Raw genomic sequence first — 27,031 nt, forward strand, 5'->3', positions numbered from 1 at the left:
TCACTGAATGTATCTCACTATTTCCTGAAACTCAATGCGTTCAGCTGGCTTAAGGGTCCTGGGGCCTCGCTGTATCATATTTGCACAATACTAGTGTCTGTGCAGACTGTACACTGGAGTTCAGTTGTAAGACCCTTTTGCTCCCTTACCCTGATCCTGCAATAGAAAAGTCATTTCATTCAGTGGAACAGCAACCCAGATCTATTGGAGAGATGGTCTAGTCTGCCGTACATTGTAGCAGTAGCCAGTGATTTGGACTTTGTGGCATAGATGGAAATTTCCAGGTGTTCTAGGTGGTGGGCAGAGGCCTGACTTTTTAAGAAACTACCCTACTGCACCCCTGCCAATGAGGACAATGCTTGAGGACATTCCTGTCAATGTTAAATAGAAGAGATCAGTTTCTTGATGGAGAATTTCAGGTAACAAAGACAGTTGTTGTATATCAAGGTGTTGGTGCTTGGGCTGAGACAGGTCTAGATAGCACTATCTGAAAAGGGGCTCAAGGAAGTAGCCGTGAGAGGCCCCTGGGATGTTTTCTGCTCTCCTCTCTGCAAATGCCCTGGAGGGAGATCCTTTTAGTCACTGTGGGGGCTGTGTGTGTGTGTGTTCATCACTTGTTTCTGTTTTTCTGCGTGAAGTCTGCAGACTTGCCAAAAGTACCTTGATGTTTTCTGAGAGCAGAGCCGATGAGCACACTCCAGGGCCTGAGGCCTCAATTGTGTGGTATTTGCTGAGGACTGGTGTGTACCTGCAGAGACCGTGTGATGGGGTTCAGGGCCAAGGAACACTAGTTTCTGTGCCCTGTTTCTGTGTTAAAAAGACATTTCATTCAACTGGATAGCAGGCCAAGTCTAGTGGAGAAAAGGTCTACTCTGCCATAGGATGGGGCAGCAGCCTGCAGTTGAGAACACTGTTGTGTGTCTGGAAATTTCCAGAGCCTCCAGTTGCTGGTAGAAGGCCAGAAGGTAGGGCACATTTGTCTGCAGATCAGCAGAGGGGTTCTGCTCATCCCGACATGATCTTGGCCACGTGCGGACTCTTGAGTTTGCAAGGTTGGATGTCCTGACTGACACTACCGGAAGAGGACATAAGAGGCTAAGGGTGACACAACTGTAGGCTGTGCAGATGATGCACAGGGAGCTTCCTTGATGCCTGTGACAAGAGGAAAGATTGAAATGCTTGGGGGTGGGAAGAGGCAACAAAAGCCTGCAGAATCTGTTGTTCTCAGTTCATCTCCCATCCTGGTCCAGTTGTGTCCTAACATCCTTAGCTACCGATCACAGAGGAGACTCTGTGCGTTTGTGTTCATGTGGCCTTGGATGCTGGCAGATTCAGATTGGTGCCCCAGGCATCTGTGCCTGTAATTGCAGTTTCAGTGGGCTCAGGACCAAGCTAAAGGACCTCCAAGCTTCCTCCAGTTTCGGGGTGCGTGCATGTGCAATGTACTCCCCTGGCCTGGGTCTTTCCTGCCTCTACTTGCCAGTTGGGTCAGATCTAGCTTAATTAAGCATAAGCATTTTCTGAGCTTTAATAGAACTGGCTTGGACCAGTTGGAGACTTTTTAAAAACATATTATTATTTTAGAGTAGTTTTAAGTGTACAGCAAAATGGAGTGCAGAGTCCAGAGTTGCCATATGCCCTCCATTTGTGTACACTCTTGGGTCACTCCACTAACAACCTCCTACAACAGAGTAGAATATTGATTATAGTCAGTGAACTTACATTGACACATCATCATCACCCAGAGTGATAGCCTTGGTGGTGCACATTCTGAGGGTTTGCAGAAATATATAACGAGAATGAAACGTATAATGAATGTATCATGATGCCTGTTATGATGTCCTGAAGTTTATTTTCACTACTGTAATTATCTTGTGGTCTATTTATTTGTCCTTTTTTTCCTAACTACTGGAAATCACTAATCTTTTCAGCTCCATAGTTGTGCATTTTTCTGAATGTTATGTTCTTGGAATCAGAGTAGGTAACTTTCCAGATTGGCTTCTTTCAGTTAGTAATGTGCATTGAAGACTACTCAGTGTCTTCTGATGGCTCACTAGCTCATTTCTTTTTAGAAGTAATTAATATTTCATTTTGTAAATATGCCACAGTCGTATTTATCAGTTAAGCTACTGAAGGACAACTTGGTTCCTCCTAAGTTTTGGCAGCTGTTTTAAAAAGTGTTCAGGTTTTTACATGGACATAAACTTTCTGGTCATTTGGAAAAAGATCGAGGGAGTGCAACTGCTGCATCACATATAAGAGTATGTATAGTTTTGTAAGAAACTGCTCATATTAGGTGAGTCTTGACCGTGGTAGAGGAGGACATGTTAACATACTGAGGAATCAGTCCAATGAAGGAGGTAGAACTTGAGGCTCTAGAAAGAATGATGTAACCATGAGAGCTGTGAAAAGATACAATTTAGGCACATTGAAACATTAGGCGTGTTGAGCTTCCAGAAATGTACAAAGCAGGCAGCCCTGGGCTGCAAGCAGCTCAGAGCTCCAAAGGAGAGGCTTGCTTGGGGAGGGCAGGGGGAAAGACTTTTACATGGTGAATGTAGAAGAAAAAGAAAATGCTTGATCAGGTAAAGTGGAGCAATGGCCTCATTTGGATCATTACAGTGGCAAGCCTCTAGTTAGATGTTAGTTGGTGGTTTCTGATGGGTTAAGCTTTTAAGTTTCCTTTTACTGTTTTCACTGAGTCAAGTTTTGGTTTGTTTAAGGAGGAACTGAGCACACTGGAGCCACCTCAGCCTCATGGCCACGTTTATCTGATTATTTTGAACAGAGAAGATTCTTTTAAAAATATCTGTTGCCCAGCCTGGAGTGCAGTGTTGTGATCGCTGCTCACTGCAGCCTCAACCTTCCAGGCTCAGGTGATCCTGCCACCCGAGTGCTCCCCACCCTGAGTAGCTGGGACTACAGGCATGTGCCACCATAGCACCATGCTCAGCTAAAGAGTTGTTTGTATTTATTTTAGAGATGGGGTTTCCCTAAGTTGCGTAGGCTTATTTCAAAGGCATGGGCTCCAATAATCTGCCTGCATTGGCATCCCCAAGTGCCGGAATTACAGGCCATCTAAATCTTGTATCTCAGATTTGCCTTGTGACAAAAGGAGGGGTATTTTTTCTGACATGATGAGACAGAGAAAGATGAGGTGGGTGCGTTCTGTGCGTATTATTTCTTAGGTGACTGGAAGATGATTGGCTCTTGCCTGACAGGATATATTTTCTCCTTGAATGATTTGGCAAGATATCAGAGGAGAGAAGTTGAGTGAAAGTTAGAAGAACATAGAAAAAATTGGTTGTACATGTTGGGTTTCCGACGAAATTATGTCATTGGAGACATAAAACTTGTATTGATTTCTGGAAATATTTAGGGCCAGTTTGTTGTGTAAGTAATTTGAATTCATGATGATACCTCTGACCACTTTTTAATATTTTCCTGGTTCAGCTGAGTCGTGTCACTGAGCCAACAGAAAGTGGGGCTCATCCAGGGATGAGATTTTGCTGGAGGAAGGACGAGCAGTAAGTCAGGGAGCTTAGGTAATGATGAGAAAGTGACAGTCTAAAATTGTTTGGGTAGAAGGAGACAGATTGGATTTTTGTGTTTGGTATTTGGGGAAAGAGGGGTGTGGGTGTGTATGTGAGATGTGTTGTTCATTCTCCTGAGAGAGAAAATGAGGGAATTAATGGCTGTAGTTCTGGACAAGGTGGAAAACTCTTCAAGTGCAAGTATTGGGGCAAGTGCTCTGACAGACTGGGGTGGTGCAGTCAGTCCCTTCACCCGGAAATCAGTCGAGTGTTAGCAGTCCAGACTCAAACCTTGTAAAACACAAGTGAAGAAAAGGAAATCCCTCACAGCAACTGGCGCCATAATCAAGACAGAATGTTTTCAGAAGAAATGGAGTTTCCTGCTTTCAGCCCCAGGTGGTAGCTATTGTCTGCCCTGATGATATGTGATCCTGATGTCTTAAAATGGGATCACTCTTCTCCAGTAGAATTAAGTCTATTCATCTTTATTGAGTTAGGACTGTGGTACCCAACTTGATGGCTCTTGATTTTGTATGACAAAGTCATGGTTAGTGCTTTGTTAGTAAAAGGAAGAAAATCTGAAAGTCCCTGCCATGGAAGGAAGAAACAGAGCGGGGAAAAGGGAGTGGATAAGTTTCAGCATTTCAGAGCTTGGAGGGACAAGTTAGATTTCTGTTTCATGGAGAACGAGGTGGAGGCAGATTGGGTCCCTAAGGCGTCATTCAAAACACACAGCCATAATGCTTCAGTGAGAGTAGAGCTTGGGTGCCAGGGATTGCTGTGGTCAAGTTGCAGACAAAAACTACCACTCATTGGAAGACAGGAGAGGAGCATCTCATTACAAACACAATCAACAATTCACGTGTATCTACATTCAATGAGCAAATACAAGTTGTCCAACTTGGTTGCTAATGGGACCCACCCTACTGACTGAGGCTTCATACAGAACTCATAGGGTAAGATGGCTTCCACTAACAAACCACTGTGTGCTTTTCTTAGGACTAAAAAGCTCGGGAATCTGGTGATGAATGAAAACCTCAGTCCCACTGGCACTATATGAGGAGCCAGGAGAGCAGCAGCATCCTAAGCCACAGGGTGGGGCAGCCCAGGCACGGGCATTCCGAGCTGTTGGGGAGGGTAGGCAGTTAGGGTGGGGCATGCGGGGGAGGGTAGGCAGTTAGGGTGGGGCATTGTGAGTTCCGTGCCTGGGTTCCGACCTGGGCCAGTGGGCTTCAGTCTGTAGGTAACTGCAGAAGGAGGAGGAGCTCCTCTGTCTTTACTCTCTTCAGGCAGTGGTTGCGGTCTCTCAGCGCTCGTTGGGTTCACAACCTATCAGATAAGCCGGCTGGTCTTCACCTTCCTAGACAGGTCAACTCAGAGGAGGTGGCAGGGGCAGGCCTTGGCCCGAGTCCCAGCTGGGGCCAGGCTGTGGGGTGGGCAGGCGAGCAGCGGGCGATACCATCTCTGCAAGTGCGGCATAGCCTCAGCCTAGGGCAGCGGGAGTGTGTGGCCACCACTGTGAGCAGAAGCACACTGTGAGTAGAGGCGCTCATGGGGAACACACTGAGCTGTTGTGTGCGCCCCAAGGTGGACCAGCACCGGGGGCCAGTTTCTCGCCGGAAGTCTAAGATCTGTAGGGCAGCAGCTGGGGACAGGATGGCAGGAGCACCAGTGAGTCCCATTGTAGCCCCTGCTGAAGTGACTTTTGAAGCTGGCAAGGACCGGGAGATGCCTGAAGGTAAGGAGGGGACCTGTGCCCTTGGCACAACTCTGGCTGCTGCTGTCCCCAGGGTCCCCTGGGAGGCATCCCCACTTAAAGCTCCTTTCTGCTTGTAGCCAGCTTTCCCAGGGCTGGCCAGGAGCAAAGGCTGGCTCTGCCTTGCGTTCCCATTCCCACCGCTTAGTCTTTCTCCACAGAGTCCACTCAGTTTCTTTTCTCCTCCCCTCCCAAATGCCCAGTTCTTCCTCCCTCATCTCATTCTCCCAGGCTGGCATGGGAGCATTTATTCATGGTTCTTCTTGTCTGTAGCTCTATTTATTATCCTGTGGCTCTTTGATAAGTCTTCTTTGAAATATTCTGTCCCTTTTCTCAATAAAAACTCAAACATCCCAACTTTCCAGTACCCATCTTGTTCTTTCTTTGTACCTATCCAGATGGTACCTAAGTGGAGGATCCAGATAAGTGCCTATTTTTTTCCCTGTATTAAGGTAGCTAAATCTCAGGACAATTCGTATTCAGATATTTGGGGATTTCTTAAAATCAGAATGGAGGTTGCCATGCGAGAGACTATATGGTATTCTTAATGGGCTGCTGTAAGTCACCTTGATAGAAGCTGCTTAGTTTCTTCTAACCATAATTTTATCACAGAAGAAAAGAAAATGGAAGGTACTTAAAGTAATGATGAAAGGTATGAAATGTCACAGCCAGGGCTGCAGAAAAATGGCTGTGTGTGTGTGTGTGGGGGGGGGTTCCCCAAAGCAGTTTACCCATGAGGCTCTGATTACTTTCAGATTCTTACTGTGACACAAAATGTGTCTCCAGGTTTATTCTGGTGACTTAACAGACTTTATTTTCCTCCTTATTCTAAAACAGAGGTGGGGATGGTTTGTGGTCCAAACTTTCAAAAGACATGAAATGTCAATGTAGGCTTTTAATGTGTAAGATAAAGATTGAGGGTTAAAATGCCAGACCTTGCCCGTGTAAGAGTGTTTATTGCCATGGCTTTCTCTTTTTCCTTCCCCCTCCTGATGATAGCATCTTGTTCAAAGATAAGAAAGTTGAAGTTTTTCAGTCTCTACACTGCTGGGAGAGGCAGGGACCTGGGAGGGGGTCAAAAAGAGAAAACAACCAGTTGGCTTGCCTGTCAAATTTTGCAAAGATAGGAATCTAAGTAAAAATAATTCTGGGTGGGCCGGGCGCGGTGGCTCAAGCCTGTAATCCCAGCACTTTGGGAGGCCGAGGCGGGTGGATCACGAGGTCAAGAGATCGAGACCATCCTGGTCGACATGGTGAAACCCCGTCTCTACTAATACAAAAAATTAGCTGGGCACGGTGGCGCGTGCCTGTAATCCCAGCTACTCAGGAGGCTGAGGCAGGAGAATTGCCTGAACCCAGGAGGCGGAGGTTGCGGTGAGCCGAGATTGCGCCATTGCACTCCAGCCTGGGTATCAAGAGCGAAACTCCGTCTCAAAAAAAAAATAATAATAATAATAATAATTCTGGGTGACAAGATGGTTCTTGAGTAAAAATTAGAATTTGTAAATTAGAAAACATTGTATCACAAAGATATTAAATCCAGTTGGCTCATGGGTGTCATTTAAATGCCAGAGATTTCATTACTGTAGAGAAAATGTCTTATAGCTTTTCTATTGAAACTTTGGGCTCTCAATTTTTTAAGAGGTAGGATAACTAAGACTCATGATGAAAGCGACTTTGTAACTTGGAAGTACTATACTCACCTTTCAAGATATTTAAGGATTTCCTTTAGCATAAACAAATACATTATGTGAATGAATTTATTATACCTTTATGCACAAAGCACGTAAGTACTTGTGTAAACTTATACTCTGGTTGATAGATGGGTAGTGTTGGATGAGAGCCCAAAAACAAGGCTCTTTATTGTTATTCATTAGGATTATGACACAGTTTATGTATGTCTCATTTGGCCCTTTCCAATACAAATAAGGCCTGTGTATGTTTTCCGTATGTATTGCTAATGAAGAAATGAAGATATAGAGCTCTCACATGACTATGGAAGACAGCTACTCAACAGAACTAAGGTTCTGTGTCTTCAGAATGACATGGAAGTGACATACGTGTTGAATTGACTTTTTAAAAATTTTTAAAACTTCAGAACGTGTGTCTTTTATTTTGCCTATAAAATAGACCTGTCTTTTAAAACATACTGCCATCTTGATGTATTTTATGCAGAGTTGATTTTACACAACTCAAAGGGAACAGTTGCCTCTTCATTTTTTTGTTGTTGTTGTTGCTGTTAAATAAAGGAGGGTCTCACTGTGTTACTCATGCTGGCCTCAAATTCCTGACCTGGATTCAAGGGATTTTCTTCTCTCAGCCTTCTGAGTAGCTGGGACGACAGGCATGTGCCATCTTGTCTGGCTCCATCTTATGTCTGTACATTCATTTCAATGGATAAGAATAAAGGTAGAGGTAGTTAAATGGCCTAAATACAGCAGTCGAAGAAACGAGTTGATAAACTGTTATAAGTGATCACATCTTTTTTCTTTTCTCCCTCTATAGGTAGGGCTTTGGAGTCCACCCCTTCTAACCATCCAGAAGCAAGGAAATCTCGAAGACGTGGTGAGGCAACGTTGTTTTTTCTGCCAAGAAAGAGTGAAAACTCTTGTTTGATCAGATGTGTTATAGAAAGTATTTAGAAAAACTCATATTGGTTGAAATTTTTCATATTCAGTTGTTATTTTAACATGTGGTATACTTTCCTTTAGTTGTTACTGTGTTAGTGAAAACATGTCAACTTTTTGTTTAAACATTTTACCATCTTTTTCTCAACACAATTTGTCATGTGATGGAGGAGTCTTAGATTTCTCTTGATGTATGATTCTTTGTCCCTTTTCCCATGCTCCAAAGAGTACATTTTAAAGGTGAATGATAGAACTTAGGCTTCAGCTTGGTTTTCATTTAAATAAATAACAGAACATAGTTGTTCATTGTCAGGGATTGAATCTGTGATTTTGGCCTCCTCTGACACAGTCCTCTGACCACATGTGTTTATCAAATCCATGTTTATGTTTTCGAAACTTTTAAGTTATTAACCTTTTCATTTGATGTGATGTAAATTGAAACACATTCTACTCCTGCTTGTTTTCCTTAATGTTATGTGAAATCCCGGCTTGTTTGCTAAGAAGCCACACACAGCCAGGTTTTCCAGTTGATTTAAGCAGCAGGAATACAAGTGAGGATCTGTAATCATATGTGAATGTTATTTACCGTAATGCAGCACAGTCAGATATGGCAGTTTGTAACTTTTGTTTTTGTAATTTGAGTAGACTTCACCTGTCTTGAGTTGGTTGTTTCTGGCTAGAATTTGTGTTCATTTTTGCATTACTATAAAGATTTACCTAAGGCTGAGTAATTTATAAGAAAAAGAGGTTTAATTGGCTCATAGATGTTCAGGTTGTACAAGCATGGCTTCAGCATTTGCTTCTGGTGAGGGCCTCCGCAAGCTCACAATCATGATGGAGGGCAAAGGGGAAGCAGGTGCTTCCCCACTGCGAGAGGGTGGGGCGGGGGTAGGGGGAAGGTGCCACGCTCTTTGAAACTACCAGGATGAGAATTTGCTTCTTACTCTGGGGATGGCACCAAGCCATTCCTAAGGAATCCACCATCATTACCCAAACACCTCTCACTAGGCCCTATCTCCAAGATGAAGGGTCACATTTTAACATGAGATTTGGAGGGGGAAACATCTCCAAACCAAATAAGAATTGTATTTCCCAGTTCCATTCAGAGCCATGGGCTTCTCACACCTAGAAAGCATGGAAGCAGAAAAAAGAACAGCTATTCCATGTTAGTAGATGACCAGTAAGTGTGGTTGGACGTGCTTAGAGGGAGTCTGGTGCATCTAGAGATAGGTGCCTGGCCAGGAAGTAGGTCTTAGAGCTGTCAGCTCTTAGATTCTGGTAATTAAGCTATGTGTAAATGCAAAATGGGAGAATACTAATGGATCATGGCTCATACATTGCAACAGGTAAACTTTTTTATTACCTAATTTTTCATCTGGCCTAATTTTTTGCCCTTTTCTTTTGTACATGAGTATTGTTTCATTCATATGTAACAAAAACAAAAAGTAAACTAGGTCAAAAAGTAAATCGAAGTTTTTAGGTTTTACTTTATGAGATGTATCATGCCAGATAGTTTAAATTATAAGTTGTTGAAAATCATTTTTTGAAATGGAATTTTATCTCATTTTATATGGGAGTAGTCAGTAAGATGTTAACAGCTACTTTTACTTTATATTATTTGTGTGAGAAGTGACCAGTTTGTTTTTTCGTTCTTAGCGCACAAAAAAAGACGAAGCAGCTATGCAAACCATGTAAGTACACACGAATAAAGGTGAGAGATTGACAGTTTGATGTAAAAGTATCTCTGGATTCGTTTAAATTAGAATTGGGTTTATATTCCTTTATTTATTATTAATTGGGTTTAATTCCTTTAAATTTAAAGGAATCTCTTGATTTGTATCCAATTTATCCAGAAAAGTCTTGAGCTTAGTGTGCCCACCTTTTAAGGATTTCTGACATTTAAGTTAAATTTCAATAGTCTTGTTGTGCTATCAAGATCTGCTTTAAATATTTAATCTTATCTTTCATGAAATAACAAAAATAGAAGAGCTAAGTTAATTGTCAGTATGCTCTATTGACCCTCTGTCACAGCAGGCGAAAGCGTATCTTCCTTGCTAGCCATGACCTTATTTTTCTCCCTCTGTTTCTTTCCGTTGTAGCACACTTTTTAATTCAATCCGTAACATTGACACGATGATGTCTGTCCAAATATCCTTCACTGCTAAATCATATGGTGTTTTCACTGTGTCTCTGCATTGCATGTTCCTTCGTTTGTTCTCTGAAACAGTTTTGAAATTTGAGCACTTCTGCACTTCTTCTGGATCATCTCTTTTTTCCTAGCCTATGCTGGTTTATCCAGCAGTAAGTAGCCTCAGGGTGGTCTGTCACTTTGTTAAATAATTTTAATCATTATGATTAAATTATCTTTTACATATAATTGACATTTCACATCCATTATTTTTTAGCATGAAGCTAATTTTCTGACTCTATTCATTGGCCTGTTTTCTACCAGCTGTTTTCTCGCCCAAGTGCTGTAGCATTTATCACATGCCTTTCAAATATATTTCCCATCTGCTAAAACATATCTGTTCCTCTTTTTTTTTTTGGTAGGGGGTGGGCAACTGTCTTTGGCCTTTTGTCATTCTAGTTCAATCTAGAGCGGCTTTCCCTAGATAGGCTCGATGTCTGCTTTTCTGTGCTATCTCTTTAAAGTCTTTTTGATCTCACATAACTGCCGGCTTGTGTGGGATCGCCTGAGTCCTAGATTCTGTGTTTTCTTCTGTCCTGTTATCCTTTCTAGTTGTACTTGAGCACGTTTTCCCGGACAGAGATGTTCAGAGATCTGGCCAGTCTTAAAATCCTTCCTTCTTGATACAGAGTCAACTTCTAGGTTGAATCTAAATTTTAGGCTTCTGAAAATATCCTGCAATTGTGCTCTCATCACAGTGTTGTTCTTGAATCTGTTGCCGTCACGCGATACATTGTTTCAAACTGCGTTTTATGTATCTGTTGAAGCTGTTTAGGAGCTTTCCTGTCTCTGAGATTCCAGAATTTCATAACATCTTGGTGGGGAATCTTTTCATTTTATTGAGGCTGCTAAGTCTGCAGACTGCCTCTTTCGGAGAATGTTTCTTTTTTCTCTGTTACTTTGTTTCGGGCAGTCTTGTTACTCAGACACTAGACTGCTTAGACGAGTATGTCTGCATTGGTTTTAAATATTTCCCCTTCTGTTGTTTTCAGTTTGTCTTTTTATTCTACTTCTGGGATATTCTGTCAGTTTATCCTCTACTATGTCTATTGAATTTTTATAGTTTTTAGGGTGTTTTAAGATTTTTTTAAAGTTTTGCTCCTGATTTTGACTGGTCCCGTGAAATTTTTGTTGTTGTTGTTATTTCAGTCTCTCTTGTTGGAGGCTTTTCTCCAATGTGTGGTGGTCCCTGGCTTACTTGATTTGAAAGCATGACTTGTGTTAACTGATGGCACCAGTGTGAGGTTTTGGAAGCCAAACTAGCTTTTCATTTGGGGGACCTCAGTGTATTATCTGGGGATCTTTTTATTCGAGACAGTTCAGTTTCTTGAGAAGGATCTCCCAAGTTCCTGCCTGGGAAGTAAAAGCGTGGCTACTTGCTTTCCAAAAGCAGAGTTAGGGAAGAAAGTTGGAGTTCCATTTTTGGTGTACCGTTTTGTTTATATCTCAGGTTTAGGCCATGGTAGCCGTGAGGCAGAAATTCTCAGGTTTGGTGTATTGAGGGAACACACATCTAAGTTTCTTATCAGATGGGAGAACAGGTGGACTTGGGGCTCTAATCACAGATTTTCAACTGACCTTGATGGCTTTTGCCCTCCTTTTTATATTTCACCCTACTTTTCAAAGTGCTGTTTGCCTTGAAATTCACAGCCTGCCTTTAGCTCTGCAAGACAAACTGCTCACTTCTGTTCCAGTCACTTTGTTTTTCTGTTTTTCTTTATTCTTATTTTTTTAAGACCTATATTTCAGTGTAAATCAAAGTTTAATTTCAATATCATTAATGATATTTACCAAGACAGTTCTTGAGTGATGTATCTATAATAAGCATATTACAGTTTTCTTCTAAAGCCTTGTTTAATATTTTCATTCAAACTTTATACACTGTCATATGATCCCATTACTTGACAACATAGATGGAGCTGTTTTCATGAATGCTCACTGTGTTAGAAATATTTCAGTTAATTAAGATTTGTTTATTTTTAGCCTGGTCAGCATAGCAAGAGCTCATCTCCTCAAAAAGGTGAACTAAGAAATTAGCCAGGCATGGTGGCTTATGCCTTTAGTTTTACCTACTGAGGTGGCTGAGGCAAAGGATTGCTTGAGCTCAGGAGTTTGAGGCTGCAGTTAGCGATCATTGCACCACTGCCCTCCAGCCTGGGCAACAAAGTGAGACCCTATCTCAGAAAAAGGAAAAGAGTTACTAATTGTTTAAAAACAGACCTGAAATGTGTTCTGCCAAAAAGCAGAACATAAAGATCATAAAATTTCACACTCTGATTTATGCTGACTGAAGTTAGATGATTTGTTTCTTTTTGTGATTACCTTAAATAATACCTATAAACAGTAAACTGTTAGTAGTGTTTTTGGTGTAATTAAATGTAGTAAGACTGAATGAATTTGTCAAACACTTGTCGAAGTTTTTGATTGATTCAAAATTCTGTGCTCAGCAGCTAGAGATAGGAAGAGTAAGAGCCTTCCCTTACTCTTATGGAGTGGCATTCTTTCTCGTGAGGGGAATACTCTGCAAGTATTTCCTTGCTCGGGTGATGGGTACACCAAAATCTCACAGATCATCACTGAAGAACTTGCTTTTGTAACCAAATGCCACCTGTTCCCTCTAAAACGTATGCAAATAAAAAAAATTTTAGTATCTTGTAATCAGTGGTGAATTTGACTAATCAGTGTGCAAAGAAACCGTTTTTGGTGTGGCTGCTGTCAAAGAGATCGATCCAAGAGGGTAGATGGAGTCAAGTTTGCTGAAACCAGGAAAGAGAAAGGCAGTAGGCAGAGAGCAGGGGTATAGCAGGAAAATGCCTAGGTGCAGGTCACGTGATTTATAGAATGAAATTAATCAAGTTTTGAAATGAATGGTAAGTTTTCTGGGAGTCTCATTTGAGTCATGTGATGGCGGTCTCATTTAAACATGAAGGAAAAGTTAAATTTTTAAGCTGTCATCTGTTTTCAGGGTGTGAGAGAATATTTAAGTGATACTTTTTTTATCCTCCACATAAGAAAACAGGACTAGAGGAACCTATGGCTTCCTCACTTGGTAGCCCAGCAGCCCTGGCACACAGAGCCTCTGAATCTGAAACACCTATTTTGTCACAATTATCACCTGAAATAATACATTTAGGACTAGTAACTCAGTAAATGCATTAGTTTTATATTCATTGCAATGAAATGCTCCTGTACCAGTATTATTTAATACGTTACATTTTATTGCAGTAAGTAAATAGTAGAAATTCTCAGCTGCTTTATGTCACTGTTGAAAAAAACAGTGAAATCTTACTCATAAAATCCTTGTTAGGTTTGGTGACAGGTACCATATTAAGAGGAGCATTTTATAATCCATATCTCAAACATCATCTCTGGAAGTTAACAGCCTCCAACGGGTTTTCTGTAGAGTGCATTGCACACGATACCACACTCAGGCAGTTCATGGAGTGTAAGGAATATCTTAGTGCTTTGTCATTTGACATTTTAACTGAGAAAAAAATACACTTTGATAAGTTTACCATATCCTTCCCTTCCTCTTCAGGTATCTACTGGGCCTTTACCGCAATTATATAGTTCATGCTCCACCATATTCATTGATGACAGCACAGCCAGCTGCCCTAATCTTACACTGACACTAAACGCGTGAGTACAACTGTACTGCCAAGGGACAGACTCCTTTATTCTAAAATTATTTCAGCCATTTGGTTGTCCTCTTCAATCACTTTCAAGAAATTGGAGTCAACTATATATTGATATCCAGATTCTAAATATTAAATCCCAATTTCTCTTTTAATCTTAGACATCGTGGTGGAAGGAAAAATCAGTTAGCAAGTAAGAAATTTCAGAAAAAGTGTAGCTATTTATTTGATGCCTTTATTAAACCTTAAGGCAACGTTGAGTGCAGTGAGAAGGATAGGTTCCCTTTATTGAATTTGTGTGTGTGTGTGAAGAATTAGTTTGTTTAATAAGTTGCAGGCCTAAATCAACATGTACTACTTTGGACATTAGTCTTGGAGGAAGGAATAGCTTTTTCTCTTCTGGCACCACAGTGTATCTGCATTTGAATTTCTCCCATTGTGCATGAGCACCTCATGGGCCACAAAGATGCACTTTGAGAGCACCCTGAGATGAAGTTTATTTGAAAAGGAACAGCCACCAACACCAACACCACAGGGGCTGTCCGGTGTACATTATCATCATCTCCTTGGGTCATGAGTGTTGATTTTTAGAACAGAGTTTGGAAAGTGCTAATTTAGAATATTAATGTCTTTATTTTTAATTTTACTTTTAATTCTAGAAACATAACTACTTAGCTTATAAACAATTTTGTTTAGAATGCACTAGCCTTTTTAGCTAATTTGATGGTCAGTAACTTTGACTTTAATTAAAAATTGCAAGTTTACACTTGTAATAATGCCACTTTCCTCTCTCCCTTATAACAATAGTTGAGATGAAATTGTGTTTCAGCAAAAACTGGACTCAAACTCTGTCTCAGGTTCTGAGCTTTGGGACCTATTGAGTAATCACTAAATAAATGTCTGTAGTCAGGCAAGTCTAGTCAGTCTTTTTATTTATTATTTATTTTTGAGACGGAGTTTTGCTCTTGTTGCCTAGGGTGGAGTGCAATGGCGCTACCTCAGCTCACTGCAATCTCCCATGTTCAAGCGTTTCTCCTGCCTCAGCCTCCTGAGTAGCTGAGATTACAGGCATGCACCACCATGCCTGGCCGATTTTGTATTATTATTATTATTTTTTTAGTAGAGACAGAGTTTCTCCATGTTGGTCAGGCTCGTCTCGAACTCCCGACCTCAGGTGATCCACCCACCTCGGCCTTCCAAAGTGCTGGGATCACCACATCACGAGTCCCTGGTTTCTTTTGAATTCAAAAGATTTTGATGTGTTAGCATACCATTCAAAAGTAGCTTTTAAGGTTAATCTTGCTCAAAGAAATTTCATGCTTTTTTCCTCATTATTCTAATTTTTAGAAGTCTACTTTCAAAAGTAAAGTAAGTTTTAACTTGCCATCAGCAAGTTAAAATTTTTTTTTAAGAATATTTGCTATTGGTGAAATATAGGTTTATTGAGCAACTTAATAGGGCAGATTGGCTTCAAGAAAAGATTTTGGAAAATATCATGAGTTAGTAGTGCACTGTTATCAATGGGATAGATGGAACTCACTGGGATCACTTTTGCAAAGTTTTTCTTCAAAATGCGTGTCTGCAAACACATGCATCTTCCCATCTCCACTTTCCCTCTAGCTCTAGGCACTGAGAAGCCTTTTAGGAAAATAGGATCTATGTGAGGCATCTTCATGTAAAGAAAAAAGTATGCCATAAGATTCTGATTTTCACCCCAACTCAATCATTCCAAATGTTCCTGCGCATTGAAATCACCTGGGAAACTTTTAACAACAACCCACGATGTCCAAAGTTATATCCAATGCTAATTAAATCAAAACATTTCATGTTTAAAATGAGGCAATTATTGAAGCTTCTCACGTGATTTTAATGTGCAGCAAAATTTGAGAGCCACTGCCTAATTTGAGTTTTAAATTGCACAGGATGAAAGGTTTTGTGGGTAGAAGAGCATATAAGGGAAATTTGTTATTATTTATATATTATAATAATCAATAGAAACACGTCTTCTGACAGCATATTGCTTTGCATTTTGGTTCTCACGTTTTTGCTGAAAGCCAAGAAATGAAAACAAGAAAGTGCCCTTATGGTACTGTTCTGAACCAGAGGATTTTAATTTCAGGGCCACTAGGAGAGTTTCCTCTGCACCCTTTTAAAAATATGTCTTCAGGCCTAACCAGTGATAACATCTATTTTGATGAATGTTTTTCCTTCCACAGTGTGGCCTTGCAGATATATTATCATATCAAGCTAAGGTGAGCTTTTTAAAAACCTGTCTTGTTATTCTAGCTAATTACTTTGCAAGCTGTCAAGCTCAGTGTTAGGTCACAGGTCTAGACATCATAAGCTGTATTGTGCCAACTAAAATATCGAGGCAAATTATGTGTGTTTTCTTTGGACCTTAAGACTCTCTTAAATCTTAAATGACTGGGAATCTCAAAGAGTATGTGTTTATATTGATTATATTGATAGTTACTGTTGTAGAAGTATAAAATTGAGATTTTTTTTCCAAATCTATTTTTAGCTGAGATTTCACAGCCTTACCACTGTTGATATTATGAGCTAAATAATGCTTTGTCCTGTGCTTTGCAGAAAGCTTAGCAGCATTGATGGCCTGTACCAACTAGATGTCAGTAGTAACCCATGACCCAAGTTTTGCCAACAGAAAGTATTCTTTGAGAACAATATTGTTAACATAAATTTTTTAATGAAAAAATAACTTTTTTCTCATGTATCAGGAAACTGGAAATTTAAAAAAAAGAAAAAATAACTTTTTTCAGCGGAGAGTTGAGTAAAAAGTGTGTCAGGTATTTCTATTGTTGAAAATCTCTAATGTGGAGCTTAGTAGAACAAAGCTGGGTTTTCTAGCTCTTTCTTTGCCATTTGCTTTAAAGAATTTACTTTAAGATGGCTAGGCATGGTGGCACATGCCTGTAATCCCAGCACTTTTGGAGGCCGAGGCAGGCGGATCAGTTGAGGACAGGAGGTTGAGACCAGCTTGATCACCATGAGAAAACACGTCTCTACTAAAAATACAAAAACACAGGTGGGCGTGGTGGTGCATTCCTATAGTCCCAGCTGCTACGGAGGCTGAGGCAAGAGAATCGCTTGAACCCAGGAGGCAGAGGTTGCAGTGAGCAGAGAGATCGTGCCATTGCACACCAGCCTGGGTGACAGAGTGAGACTCTGTCTCAACTTAAAAAAAATAAATAAATAACGAGGCAATAACATGACCTAACATGCAAATGTGTAGTTGGTAAAAGGTGTATTTTTAAAGCTCTGAGACAGTTGTGGGTATTCATTAATGCTAAGTCAAAACTCCACAAGGGCTACTTTCTTCAGTTAGTTACAGTGGCATTTTACGTATTACTCAATGTATTCCATCAGTACTCACTCCTCTTTCTTGCATGGTAAATTGTTCTTTTCACCCATACTTGCATTTATAATCTTAGGCATTAGTTATTTGGAATATGTCGGTTTATGTTTTATTTTGTCAAAAATTACTTTCAGTTTAACCACCAATCTTATTTTAAAATATCTTTAAATACTGAAAAGCTGTCAAGCTATAGTAGAAAGAACGAGTTTTTCAGAGTCCTCGGGAAAGCTTAAATTTTATCATTGGGAACAAATACTTATTTTCCTTGAAGTGACAACCTCATGTCATTTATTTTTGAGAATGATAGTTGCCCTTTTTTTTTTTTTAGACCAAGTCTCACTCTGTCACTTGGTTGCAGTGCACTGGCATGATCTCAGCTCAGGCAGTCCTCTCACCTCAGGCTCCTGTGTAGCTGGAACCACAGCCATGTGGCACCACGCCTGGCTAATTTTTGTGTATTTTTGGTAGAGACAGAGTTTTGCCATGTTGCCCAGGCTGGTCTTGAACTCCTGAAGGAGCTCAAGGGATCTGCCTGCCTGAGCCTCCCAAAGTGCTGTGATTTTACAGGCGTGAGCTGCTGCACTGACCCAGTTGTACTTTTAAATAAAAATGATGTCCTGTGAAAAAAGTGATTGTTCAGCTCACAATTAAATCATGAATTCTTTTTTTTTTTTTTAAACACAATGGTACCACAGTCGGCAGAAGCACTTCTTGTTAACTTTCCACTGATTCAGAATTTTAAAGCTACATGTCAAGATTTAGTAACACCATTTTTTACTGCTTCATCAAAGACATTCTTAAGTACTTCAGCCTATCTTTTTAAATTGTAATGGACAATAAAGCATAGAATGTAATTGGTACCACTGCCTTGATTTAGGCTGAGAAACCAGCAGTTTTACCCACTTTTGCTTCTATACAGTCATGGCAAGTGTCTATGAAAAAGCAGGCAGTGTCTTTGTATTACTTTCATAATTAAAAAAATGTTATTATCAGCTTTCTCAGATTGAATTAGTATGATTATCAGAACAGTGTTGGGTGGGCACGGTGGGTCAGGCCTGTAATCCTTAGGAGGTCAGGCAGGCGGATCACCTGAGGTCAGGAGTTCAAGACCAGCCTGGTTAACATGGTGAAAGCCCATTTCTACTAAAAATACAGAAACTAGCTGGGCATGGTGGTGGGTGCCTGTAATCCCAGCTACTTGGGAGGCTGAGGCAGGAGAATCTCTTGAACCTGGGAGGTGGATGTTTCAGTGAGCCAAGATTGCACCATTGCACTCCCGCCGGGGCAACAAGAGTGAAACCCTGTCTCAAAAAAAAAAAAAAAAAACAAGGAAAGGAAAGAAAAAAGAAAGGAAAACAAAGAAGGGAAGGGAGGGGAAGGAAGGGGAAGGGAAAGGGAAAGGGAGGTGACCTCTTAGGCCTTCTGGAAAAGGGTCTTGGGGATCCCCAGAGGTCCACAGAGCACATTTGGAGAACCACTGGTTTATTACACAGCACAATGCATTAGTTTTATGAAGTTTAAAGTTTGTCAAAGACTGACCTCTTTTAAAATAAGGCAGGTGAGTTTTTAATTCAAATAACAGAAAATAAATACATCACGAGACTATGCTACAGAGAACTAGAGAGAAAGAGAGTTAGAAAATCTGAATCACTTTTTGATTTATTAAAGTTCTAAAGACTTTATTGCCCACCACCACTGCTTCGTCAAATGTTCTGTGTTTCAGTGTGTGGTTAGAAGAGTGAAAATATGTTTGGTTTGTTGTCATTGCCTGTTAAGGGTCAATACTTACAGGCAGTTCTGACTGGTTATCATAGAAAAGAATTCATAGCACGGGACATGTTGTGCCGAGGAAGAAGTCAGGAAACCCTCTGCAGGTCAGGATCCAGGTGAAGAATTTGTAAAAACTGTTTGCTTTGCTGAAATAAGCCCCAGAGCACATAGGAGGCATTATTTCACTAAACAGTTTACTAAGATATTGAACAGTTTTTGAAGTAATGCACATTCTTATTTTATAGAGATGCTGATAGAACTATGGGCATCTTTGATGAACGGTTACACCCATTTACAGTAAGTGGCACTTTTACTGAAGTTGTATTTGCATCATAGACTGGCATTTGTTTCATGCTGAACTCGAAGTCATCTTTCTTTAAATCCTCTTCCCCATTTTGTATTGCATTTAGTCATCTTAAGTGCTGTAAAAAGAATATGCTGGAATAAGAACTGATCTGTAGCTCTCTTCAGTAAATGAGCTGGTATGAGTAAATATAATATCCAAATAATAGAAAATGTATCTTTTAAAAAGGCAATTAAAGGACAATTACATATACTCATATTGCAATAAGCAATATGTAAGTACTTTTCACACAGAAGCTATGAAGCTAGTTAAAAATAATTTCAGTTTAAATCAACTTACATGGTGTAAAAATTTTAAAATGTGCTTCCTCAGGTACATAATAGCCACATGTGGCTAGTAATTATTGTATTTAACAGCGTAGGCTTAGAGCCTCATGGTTACAGGAAACTGTGTTTTCTCAGTTTATTGCTGAGAAGAATGACATATGGTCAGTAAGACATTAAAGCCTAAAAGTAACTTACATTTGGATGGAATCATGTTGGGGAAAGAGTAAAAAAGAACCATAATTTCCTGAGGCTAAGCTCATATTATCTTTTGGTGAATGCTGATGAGTATTAAATCATTATGGTATTTTAAGATTCCACTGTTCATATTGTAAAATCTAAAAGACATCTCACTAATCAAAATTACTGTGATACGATGGGCACAAATGGGAACACTGCTGTTTTAAGAGCACTTTAGGTTTTTTCTTCACTGGATACTTATGTTGCATTTTTTCTTCTTTCAGCAAGAACAGCTTCCGGAGGTCTACTTTCAGTATAATCCTGGACGCAAGTTGATTTTCACATTTCTTCGTTCTCTATTTAAAGTCAACAGGCTAACAGCTGACTTGGCAATCAGAAGTTTGGTGAGCTATTTTCGGTTTATAAAGCATCTTTAGAAATTGGTCTTGTAGAGCAGACTGGCCAACATGGTTAAACCCTGTCTCTACTAAAAATACAAAAATTAGCCAGGCTTGCTGACATGCCCCTGTAGTCCCAGGTACTCAGGAGGCTGAGGCAGGAGAATTGCTTCAACTCAGGAGGCAGAGTTTGCCTTGACCAGAGATCAAGCCACTGTATTCCAGCCTGGGTGACAGAGAGAGACTCCATCTCCAAAAAAAAAAAAGAAAGGAAACAAACTAAATTGATCTTGTAAACAGGGTGGCATGGTCCTGTTTTTAAATAAAGGTAGGTTTCTGAAATTATCTCAGAACTTTAAGAAAAACGTATGAAAGCAAATATACTATTGGAGTTGAGTCGTCATCATGGCTTAAAATGTTGCCATTGCTTTTCTCATCACAGAACAATTGCTATGAAAGGCAGCAGGAAGGATTTCTGATTTCTCCTCCCACACTTGAGTGCACACATGCACACAGTACGCACACATCCAAGGCATGTGGAGGGCTTAGAATGGGGAGTAGTAGCAAAACCGTCTGGTTGATGGGCAGGAATAGATGCCTACATCTAAGCTGAGTCCCACGCTGTATCCCCAGGCAATTCTGATGCATGTCGTGATTGAGAGCTGCTGCCTTCAATTCATTGTTCCTTGGATGTGCCTAATCTACCCCTGCTGGGCAGAGTAGGTAGCAGAAATATTTGATGTATGATCGTGATATGGTCCCTTGCTTGGCCTGGTCAAGCAAAGCCTTTGTAGAACATAAGAATAAAAGGCACTTACTTTATGGTCAAAACCAGAAGTATTCTGGTTTTTCACAAGAGTTCTTATCACGACACTTCAACCCAGCTAAGTCACAGGCCGGTCCTCTGTTTTGCAGGTGTACATCGAAAGACTTGTAAATGATGCTGATATCAACATTTGTCCAACCAACTGGAAGAGGATAGTCTTCGGAGCCACTCTTCTTGCCATCAGGGTTGGGCACGACGTGGCTGTGTGCCATGAGCACTACTGCAGGCTCTTTGAGAACATGACAGTTGAAGATATGTGAGTTTGTATGGTTTTGGTGAACTTTCTAACCATTTTTGAGTACTTTATTTGCTCCCATAAACTTAAGCACTTTAAGAAGTATTTTTAAAGGTTACATTGTGCAGATAATAAGAACGGACATGAATGACATGAATGCCACATACTCTTTTCTCCCCAGCTTTAGAACAACCATTCATATTTTTCACTGTTCATTGGTAGGTCTTGGTAAATTGCCGTTGTAAATAATCTCATAAATGGAAAAGTATTTTTCTGGTGAATGTTTTTGGCAAATATCTTAGCAGTGTGCTGCCAGAACATAATAGTACAGTAGATATCCTTACGGCTTTTTACAAGCTGTCTGCAAGTTCCAGTCTCTTTGTAAGGAGCACATGTCTGGCCTTTGAAATAATTGTTTGGCCATTGACAGGTCTGGGGCCTGTGGACTGGGGAAAATGTATAGCTTCACCCCGAGTCATACATTGTGTACTTGCTTTTGCTGGTGTTCTCCCTGCTTTTATCTGAAGATCTGTTTTCTGGAAACCTTGAGATACAGAATAGCCACAGATCCCTGTGCCCCTGTCCCGTCCCTCTTCAGAGTGTTGCATCATTGGGCTGATGAGTTAGAAGTTCCAGTGCTCCCCTCAGGCAGTCTGAGAAACGTTGCTGGAGCATCACCCGATGCTCGCCACATTCAGGAGGTTCCTGGGGTACTCATGCAACCACAGCAGCACTTGGGAGGGCTCTCAGTCTCACTCCAGGCCCATGACAAGTACTTTCATGAAATGAGTTTAGTTTAGCCAAGATGTCTCGCTCTGATCTTTCTTCCATTCGAAATGTAAAGAGTATTTCTGTCCCATAATAGCGACAGGTAATAAATGGCATCCATCATTTCTGTCATCTGATCACTATTGTGGTGCCTTGGGAGTGAGCATGGAGTCTGAGTTGTGCAATGGAACCCTCAGGAATGAGCCCCAAGTTCAGCTGTAGGAGTGCAGAGGAGGCTGTCACCTCTCTCCTCATCCCAAACTTGTGCTAGATGCAGAATGGACCGCAAGCAGCTGTGCCCTGTTTGGACATGTGCATGGGAATCCACTTGCATAGGCTGTATTTGTTTCCAAACAGAATTTGGAGCGATTGTAGTAGCTCAGTGTGATATTTTTAAATAGAGAAAAATTTTACTAACTGACAACAGCAACAACAACACAAAACTGCCTATTAAATTCATATAGTAATCTTTTTTAAAGAGTATCTACAAAACTGTAACCAAAATGTTTTCTTGCAAAAGCAGCAGAAGTAAGTACAAAGACCCTTTCCAATGAAGAATCACTGAGAAACAAAATAGAAGTAGTATAACATTTACTTATGTTCATTTTTGAAGACTATACAAGAATCATTTTGCATCAGGCTTTCCAATTTACAAACATTGATAGGATTTCCCTCTAGGGGAAGTTTTCACATAAACGTTGAAGAAGTTCTTAAAACTGAAAACTTCTCTGTATTTGGTATTCGACTAGGGTTCCAGTCCTATATGCTTTCTTATATTTATAAGGTGTATCTGCAGTGCGTGTTATCATGAGTCTTGGGCAAATATCACGTAAATGAAGGCATTTCTACATGCTATACATTCATAGGTTTTATTTCAGAAATGAGTTCTTATCTTCATGTGGAACTGTAACAGCTGAAGACCTTACCACATGTTTGTATTTATAAGGGTTTTACTCCATTGAGTCCTTTCATGTTTTCAAAGAAATGAAAAAACTGAAGGCTATGTTTCTTAAGATTACGTTGTTTTTCTCCATGTTACATTTGAATATGTCTTTGAAAGCACGTGGGAAAGTCTAGTTTATTAACATGTTTTTTACATTCAAGTTTCTTTTCCAGTATAAGTTATTTCTAAGTTTTCAAGGAATGCTGGGAAAGTTGCACCCTTTCTTGTATTTCTTTGATCAATAGGGTTCTGTCCAGTGTCAGTTCTTTGATGCATTCTAATAAACTAGAGCATGGGATGGCTTTACCACAGTTCTTACGTGAGAATAATGTTTTTGAAGATGGCCCAGTGAACTGACATTGTCTCGTGTTGGTTTTGTTGTTTCTCCTTCCCCAGGAATGAGTTGGAAAGGCACTTCGTGGAGCTAATTGATCGTAATATCAGCGTTCCTGGCAGCATTCATGTCGGATGCTACTTCGATCTTCGTGCCTTGGCACACAAGCGTGGCCTGCGTTTGCCAGTTTACCTTCTTGAGAGAGAAAGAGCATGGAAGCTGGGGGTAAGGCTACGAAGTTACTAAGTGGGTTTTCAGTCAAACACCAATGCCAGCATCTGTGACCAGGTCATCTTAAGTAGTGATTAGAAAAACGGAAAGCTTCAAAAATAACTAACATACTGAAGAGCTTATTAACCTTAAAAGTTTGGGGCCGGGCGCGGTGGCTCAAGCCTGTAATCCCAGCACTTTGGGAGGCCGAGGCGGGTGGATCACGAGGTCGAGAGATCGAGACCATCCTGGTCAACATTGTGAAACCCCGTCTCTATTAATACAAAAAAATTAGCTGGGCACGGTGGCGCGTGCCTGTAATCCCAGCTACTCAGGAGGCTGAGGCAGGAGAATTGCCTGAACCCAGGAGGCGGAGGTTGCGGTGAGCCGAGATCGCGCCATTGCACTCCAGCCTGGGTAACAAGAGCGAAACTCCGTCTCAAAAAAAAAAAAAAAAAAAAAAAAAAAAAAAAAAAAAGTTTGGAACCCTTTTTAAAATTGTACCTCTTTTCTATTTGACATTCTTAGGCTTTTTCAAGGCTAGAACAAGACAAAGTCTTCTATACTGCTAAGAAAATTAGGTCTTTCAGTGCTGATGACTTAATTGGTCTTCAGCGCGCTAAGGCCATCCTCTGCTGAATGAAGAAATGAGGGGTAGTGTAACATCTGAACCCCTCATCAAAAAAGGCAGGAACATATCACCTCTCCTGCCAAAGAACTGGAAAACTTAATATTTTCCAAAGAAGAAACACCTCAATTCAAGTGAACTCAAGGACAACTAAGATTCTACTTCCTAGTAAAGAATGGGACCTTGTCAGGGCAACAACACACTCTTACACTCTTCGGTCCCTTTTAATGTCAACCGTGTTTTAGAAACCACTCCAAAGTGAAGGCTCCTTCTGCCCCCAAAAGAAAAGAAAAAGCAATGGGCCTTCATGTCGGTACCAGCTGTATGTACAGTATGTACATTTTGGGGCTTTGTATCTACAGAATAGATAGAATGTAGATGAGAGATTTAGTGACGATATGAGTTTGGTCAGGTGCATTTGTCACCGAGCCAAATGAGGCTCATCCTAAGTCAGTAGTTGAAATGCAGGCGTTCGGTAGTCTTTATGATGTTCGTATGTGTGTAGTACCTGTCCCATGCAGTGGAGGCACTGTCCTGTTAAATCCAGAACTTCCATATCTGAGCCAGTGCTATTTTATTTGTAGACAATTAACTTGAACCTTTACATTATTACCGGTAGGTGATTATAAATCTGCTTTACCCTTTATCTAAAAAGCTAAATCTTTGTGGCCTTAAGATTTTCTTTCTCTAACCCCAGTTTCCATTTCTTGGAGACACACTGCTGGCAGCCAAATTAAATGCCTATATTGAGGGGAAAGACAGAAACAATTCCGACCATCTGGTTTTTTTCAGTATTGGAAAGGGAGAAAAACTCCCCAAAGACAATGAAAATTTATTCCCTAGCAAGATTGTGCGAGGCCCTGCAAAGTAAAATGCCCTGAGGCACACCTGGGGGCACAGCGCAGCGTCTCTCAAGAAGGTGGTTATCGAGTACTTCGGTGAGCAGAATAGGGGTGAGAGGATCCCCACAATAGGATGTCCTGACTTACACTGGAGTCAGGCGTGTTATTCCAGCCAGGAGTGTCACTCTTGGCTGTGTCACCTTGAAAAGATTTATTTTCTTATTTCAACTTGCATTTTTATTAAGTATACAATGAATTTTATTGATAAAGCTTGGAAGATGGGAAAATATTATCAAAAAAACATAAATTGGGAGGCCGAGGTGGGTGGATCACGAGGTCAAGAGATCGAAACCATCCTGGTCAACATGGTGAAACCCCGTCTCTACTAAAAATATAAAAATTAGCTGGGCACGGTGGCGCCTGCCTGTAATCCCAGCTAATCAGGAGGCGGAGGCTGAGGCAGGAGAATTGCCTGAACCCAGGAGGCGGAGGTTGCGGTGAGCCGAGATCGCGCCATTGCACTCCAGCCTGGGTAACGAGAGCGAAACTCCTTCTCAAAAAAAAAAAAAAGGAAAGAAAAAGTGAATTGGTCTTTCTTTTTTTTTTGAGACGGAGTTTCTCTCTCATTACCGAGGCTGGAGTGCAATGGCGCGATCTCCGCTCACCGCGACCTCCGCCTCCTGGGTTCAGGCAGTTCTCCTGCCTCAGCCTGCTCAGTAGCTGGGATTACAGGCACGCGCCACCGTGCCCAGCTAATTTTTTGTATTTTTAGTAGAGACGGGGTTTCACCATGTTGACCAGGATGGTCTCCACAGGAGATCGAGATCATCTTGGCTAATAATAGAGTGAAACCCCACCTCTACTAAATATACCAAAAAAAAAAAAAAAAAAATCTTAGTTTTATTTGTTCTTCTCCTAAAAATGTGTAATAAGTACCTGAGGTCGATATTTTTTGTGGATGATTTCAAGCAGAATCTCAGGGCTTAGTTTCAGGAATATTACTGGGTGAGATTTTTCTTTGTAGCTACAGAGAAATAAATTCATTTCCACAAGAAATTGTGGTAGACAAATTAGTGATTTATGAAAAGAAAATTAGTTCCTCTTTTCCGTATGGTGGAGTATTTGTGATAGTGGAAAAATCTATTTTGTATCCTGTTATCTGCATGTCTTAATGTTAAATTCTATGAGATAAAACTCAACATTCCTGGAAGTGTTAATAATATGATTCCTTAATAAATTATTTGTCATTATGGAAATAATAGCTAAATGACCTGTTTATTGTCTGATGGATATTTTGGCTTCTCTGGAAGTATAAAATTTAAGTACCTTACATTTTCCTTTAGTCCTGTAAACGTAAGCAGTGAGTTTGATCAAATTTGCTGGAACTCCACCACAGCAGCCCCGAGCTCGGCCGTCCACCGCCTGCTAGCGGCCTGGCCCCAGCTATGTCCGACAAGGACAAGTGTTCGGCCATCTTCCGCTCGGACAGCCTGGGGACCCAAGGCCGGCTGAGCCGCACGCTGCCGGCCAGCGCGGAGGAGCGCGATCGGTTGCTGCGCCGCATGGAGAGCATGCGCAAGGAGAAGCGCGTGTACAGCCGCTTCGAGGTCTTCTGCAAGGAAGAGGAGGCCAGTAGCTCCGGGGCTGGGGAGGGCCCGGTGGAGGAGGGCACCGGGGACAGCAAGGTGGGCAAGTTTGTGCCCAAGATTCTGGGCACGTTCAAAGGCAAGAAATGAGTCTCCTGGCCCAGCAGCCCGGGCCAGGGTGACCGAATTGCTGCCACGGCCACCCGGGGCCCCCACGGAGCAAGGAGAGCACTCCTCCTGTGCTTGAGCGGTGCTGCCAGGCCACGGCTGCTTGGGGCGTGGCTGAGTGCGCCACAGCTCGGCTCCTATTGGGGCTCACCCGGCAGCCGCCATCTGTGCCCCTGGCCTCCCCAGTACTGGGGCTCCAGCCCCTCGCCACCAGTGCCTTTCTTCCCTCAGCCCCTTCTCTGCTCAGCGTCTTCATCTCTGCACCGTCAGCCTTGCATGGCGGAGCGTCTGGCTCCGCCGTCTCTGTGCTTCAGTACCCCACGCCATTTTTTTTTTTTGAAACCCAAACTGGAGTGCAGTGGCGCCATCTTGGCTCACTGCAACTTCTGCCTCCCAGGTTCAAG

General features: G+C 41.3%; 2 protein-coding genes across 5 annotated transcripts in view; both read left to right on the forward strand.

Annotated features, from left to right (window-relative positions):
• The window catches only part of LOC135270211 (cyclin-Y-like protein 2), a 41,398-nt gene extending 16,218 nt beyond the window's left edge, over positions 1-25,180 (forward strand). For 2 of the 4 annotated variants that reach the window (XM_064365564.1, XM_064365568.1), the window contains 9 exons: positions 7,795-7,854; positions 9,573-9,607; positions 13,643-13,743; positions 15,956-15,991; positions 19,128-19,179; positions 19,974-20,093; positions 21,003-21,169; positions 23,256-23,418; positions 23,932-25,180. In XM_064365564.1, the coding sequence (XP_064221634.1) occupies positions 7,795-7,854; positions 9,573-9,607; positions 13,643-13,743; positions 15,956-15,991; positions 19,128-19,179; positions 19,974-20,093; positions 21,003-21,169; positions 23,256-23,418; positions 23,932-24,042 (845 nt within the window). In that variant the 3' untranslated portion in view covers positions 24,043-25,180. Of the gene's footprint in view, positions 1-5,182; positions 5,272-7,794; positions 7,855-9,572; positions 9,608-13,642; positions 13,744-15,955; positions 15,992-19,127; positions 19,180-19,973; positions 20,094-21,002; positions 21,170-23,255; positions 23,419-23,931 lie in introns of those variants that run through there. The other 2 variants (XM_064365566.1, XM_064365565.1) reach the window with 2 other exon arrangements.
• Positions 25,181-26,243: 1,063 nt separating this feature from the next.
• LOC135269463 (protein FAM83H-like) lies at positions 26,244-26,787 on the forward strand (the record flags this gene model as incomplete). The annotated part of the gene is made up of 1 exon (XM_064363489.1): positions 26,244-26,787. A coding segment is annotated over one exon (366 nt), but the record flags the coding sequence as incomplete, so codon positions are not given.
• Between the last annotated feature and the right edge of the window lie 244 nt (positions 26,788-27,031).

The sequence above is a fragment of the Aotus nancymaae genome, unplaced genomic scaffold (assembly GCF_030222135.1).
Source record: "Aotus nancymaae isolate 86718 unplaced genomic scaffold, 86718_ANA_hifiasm-v0.15.2.pri h1tg000006l, whole genome shotgun sequence".
In the NCBI taxonomy this organism is placed as follows: Eukaryota; Metazoa; Chordata; class Mammalia; order Primates; family Aotidae; genus Aotus; species Aotus nancymaae.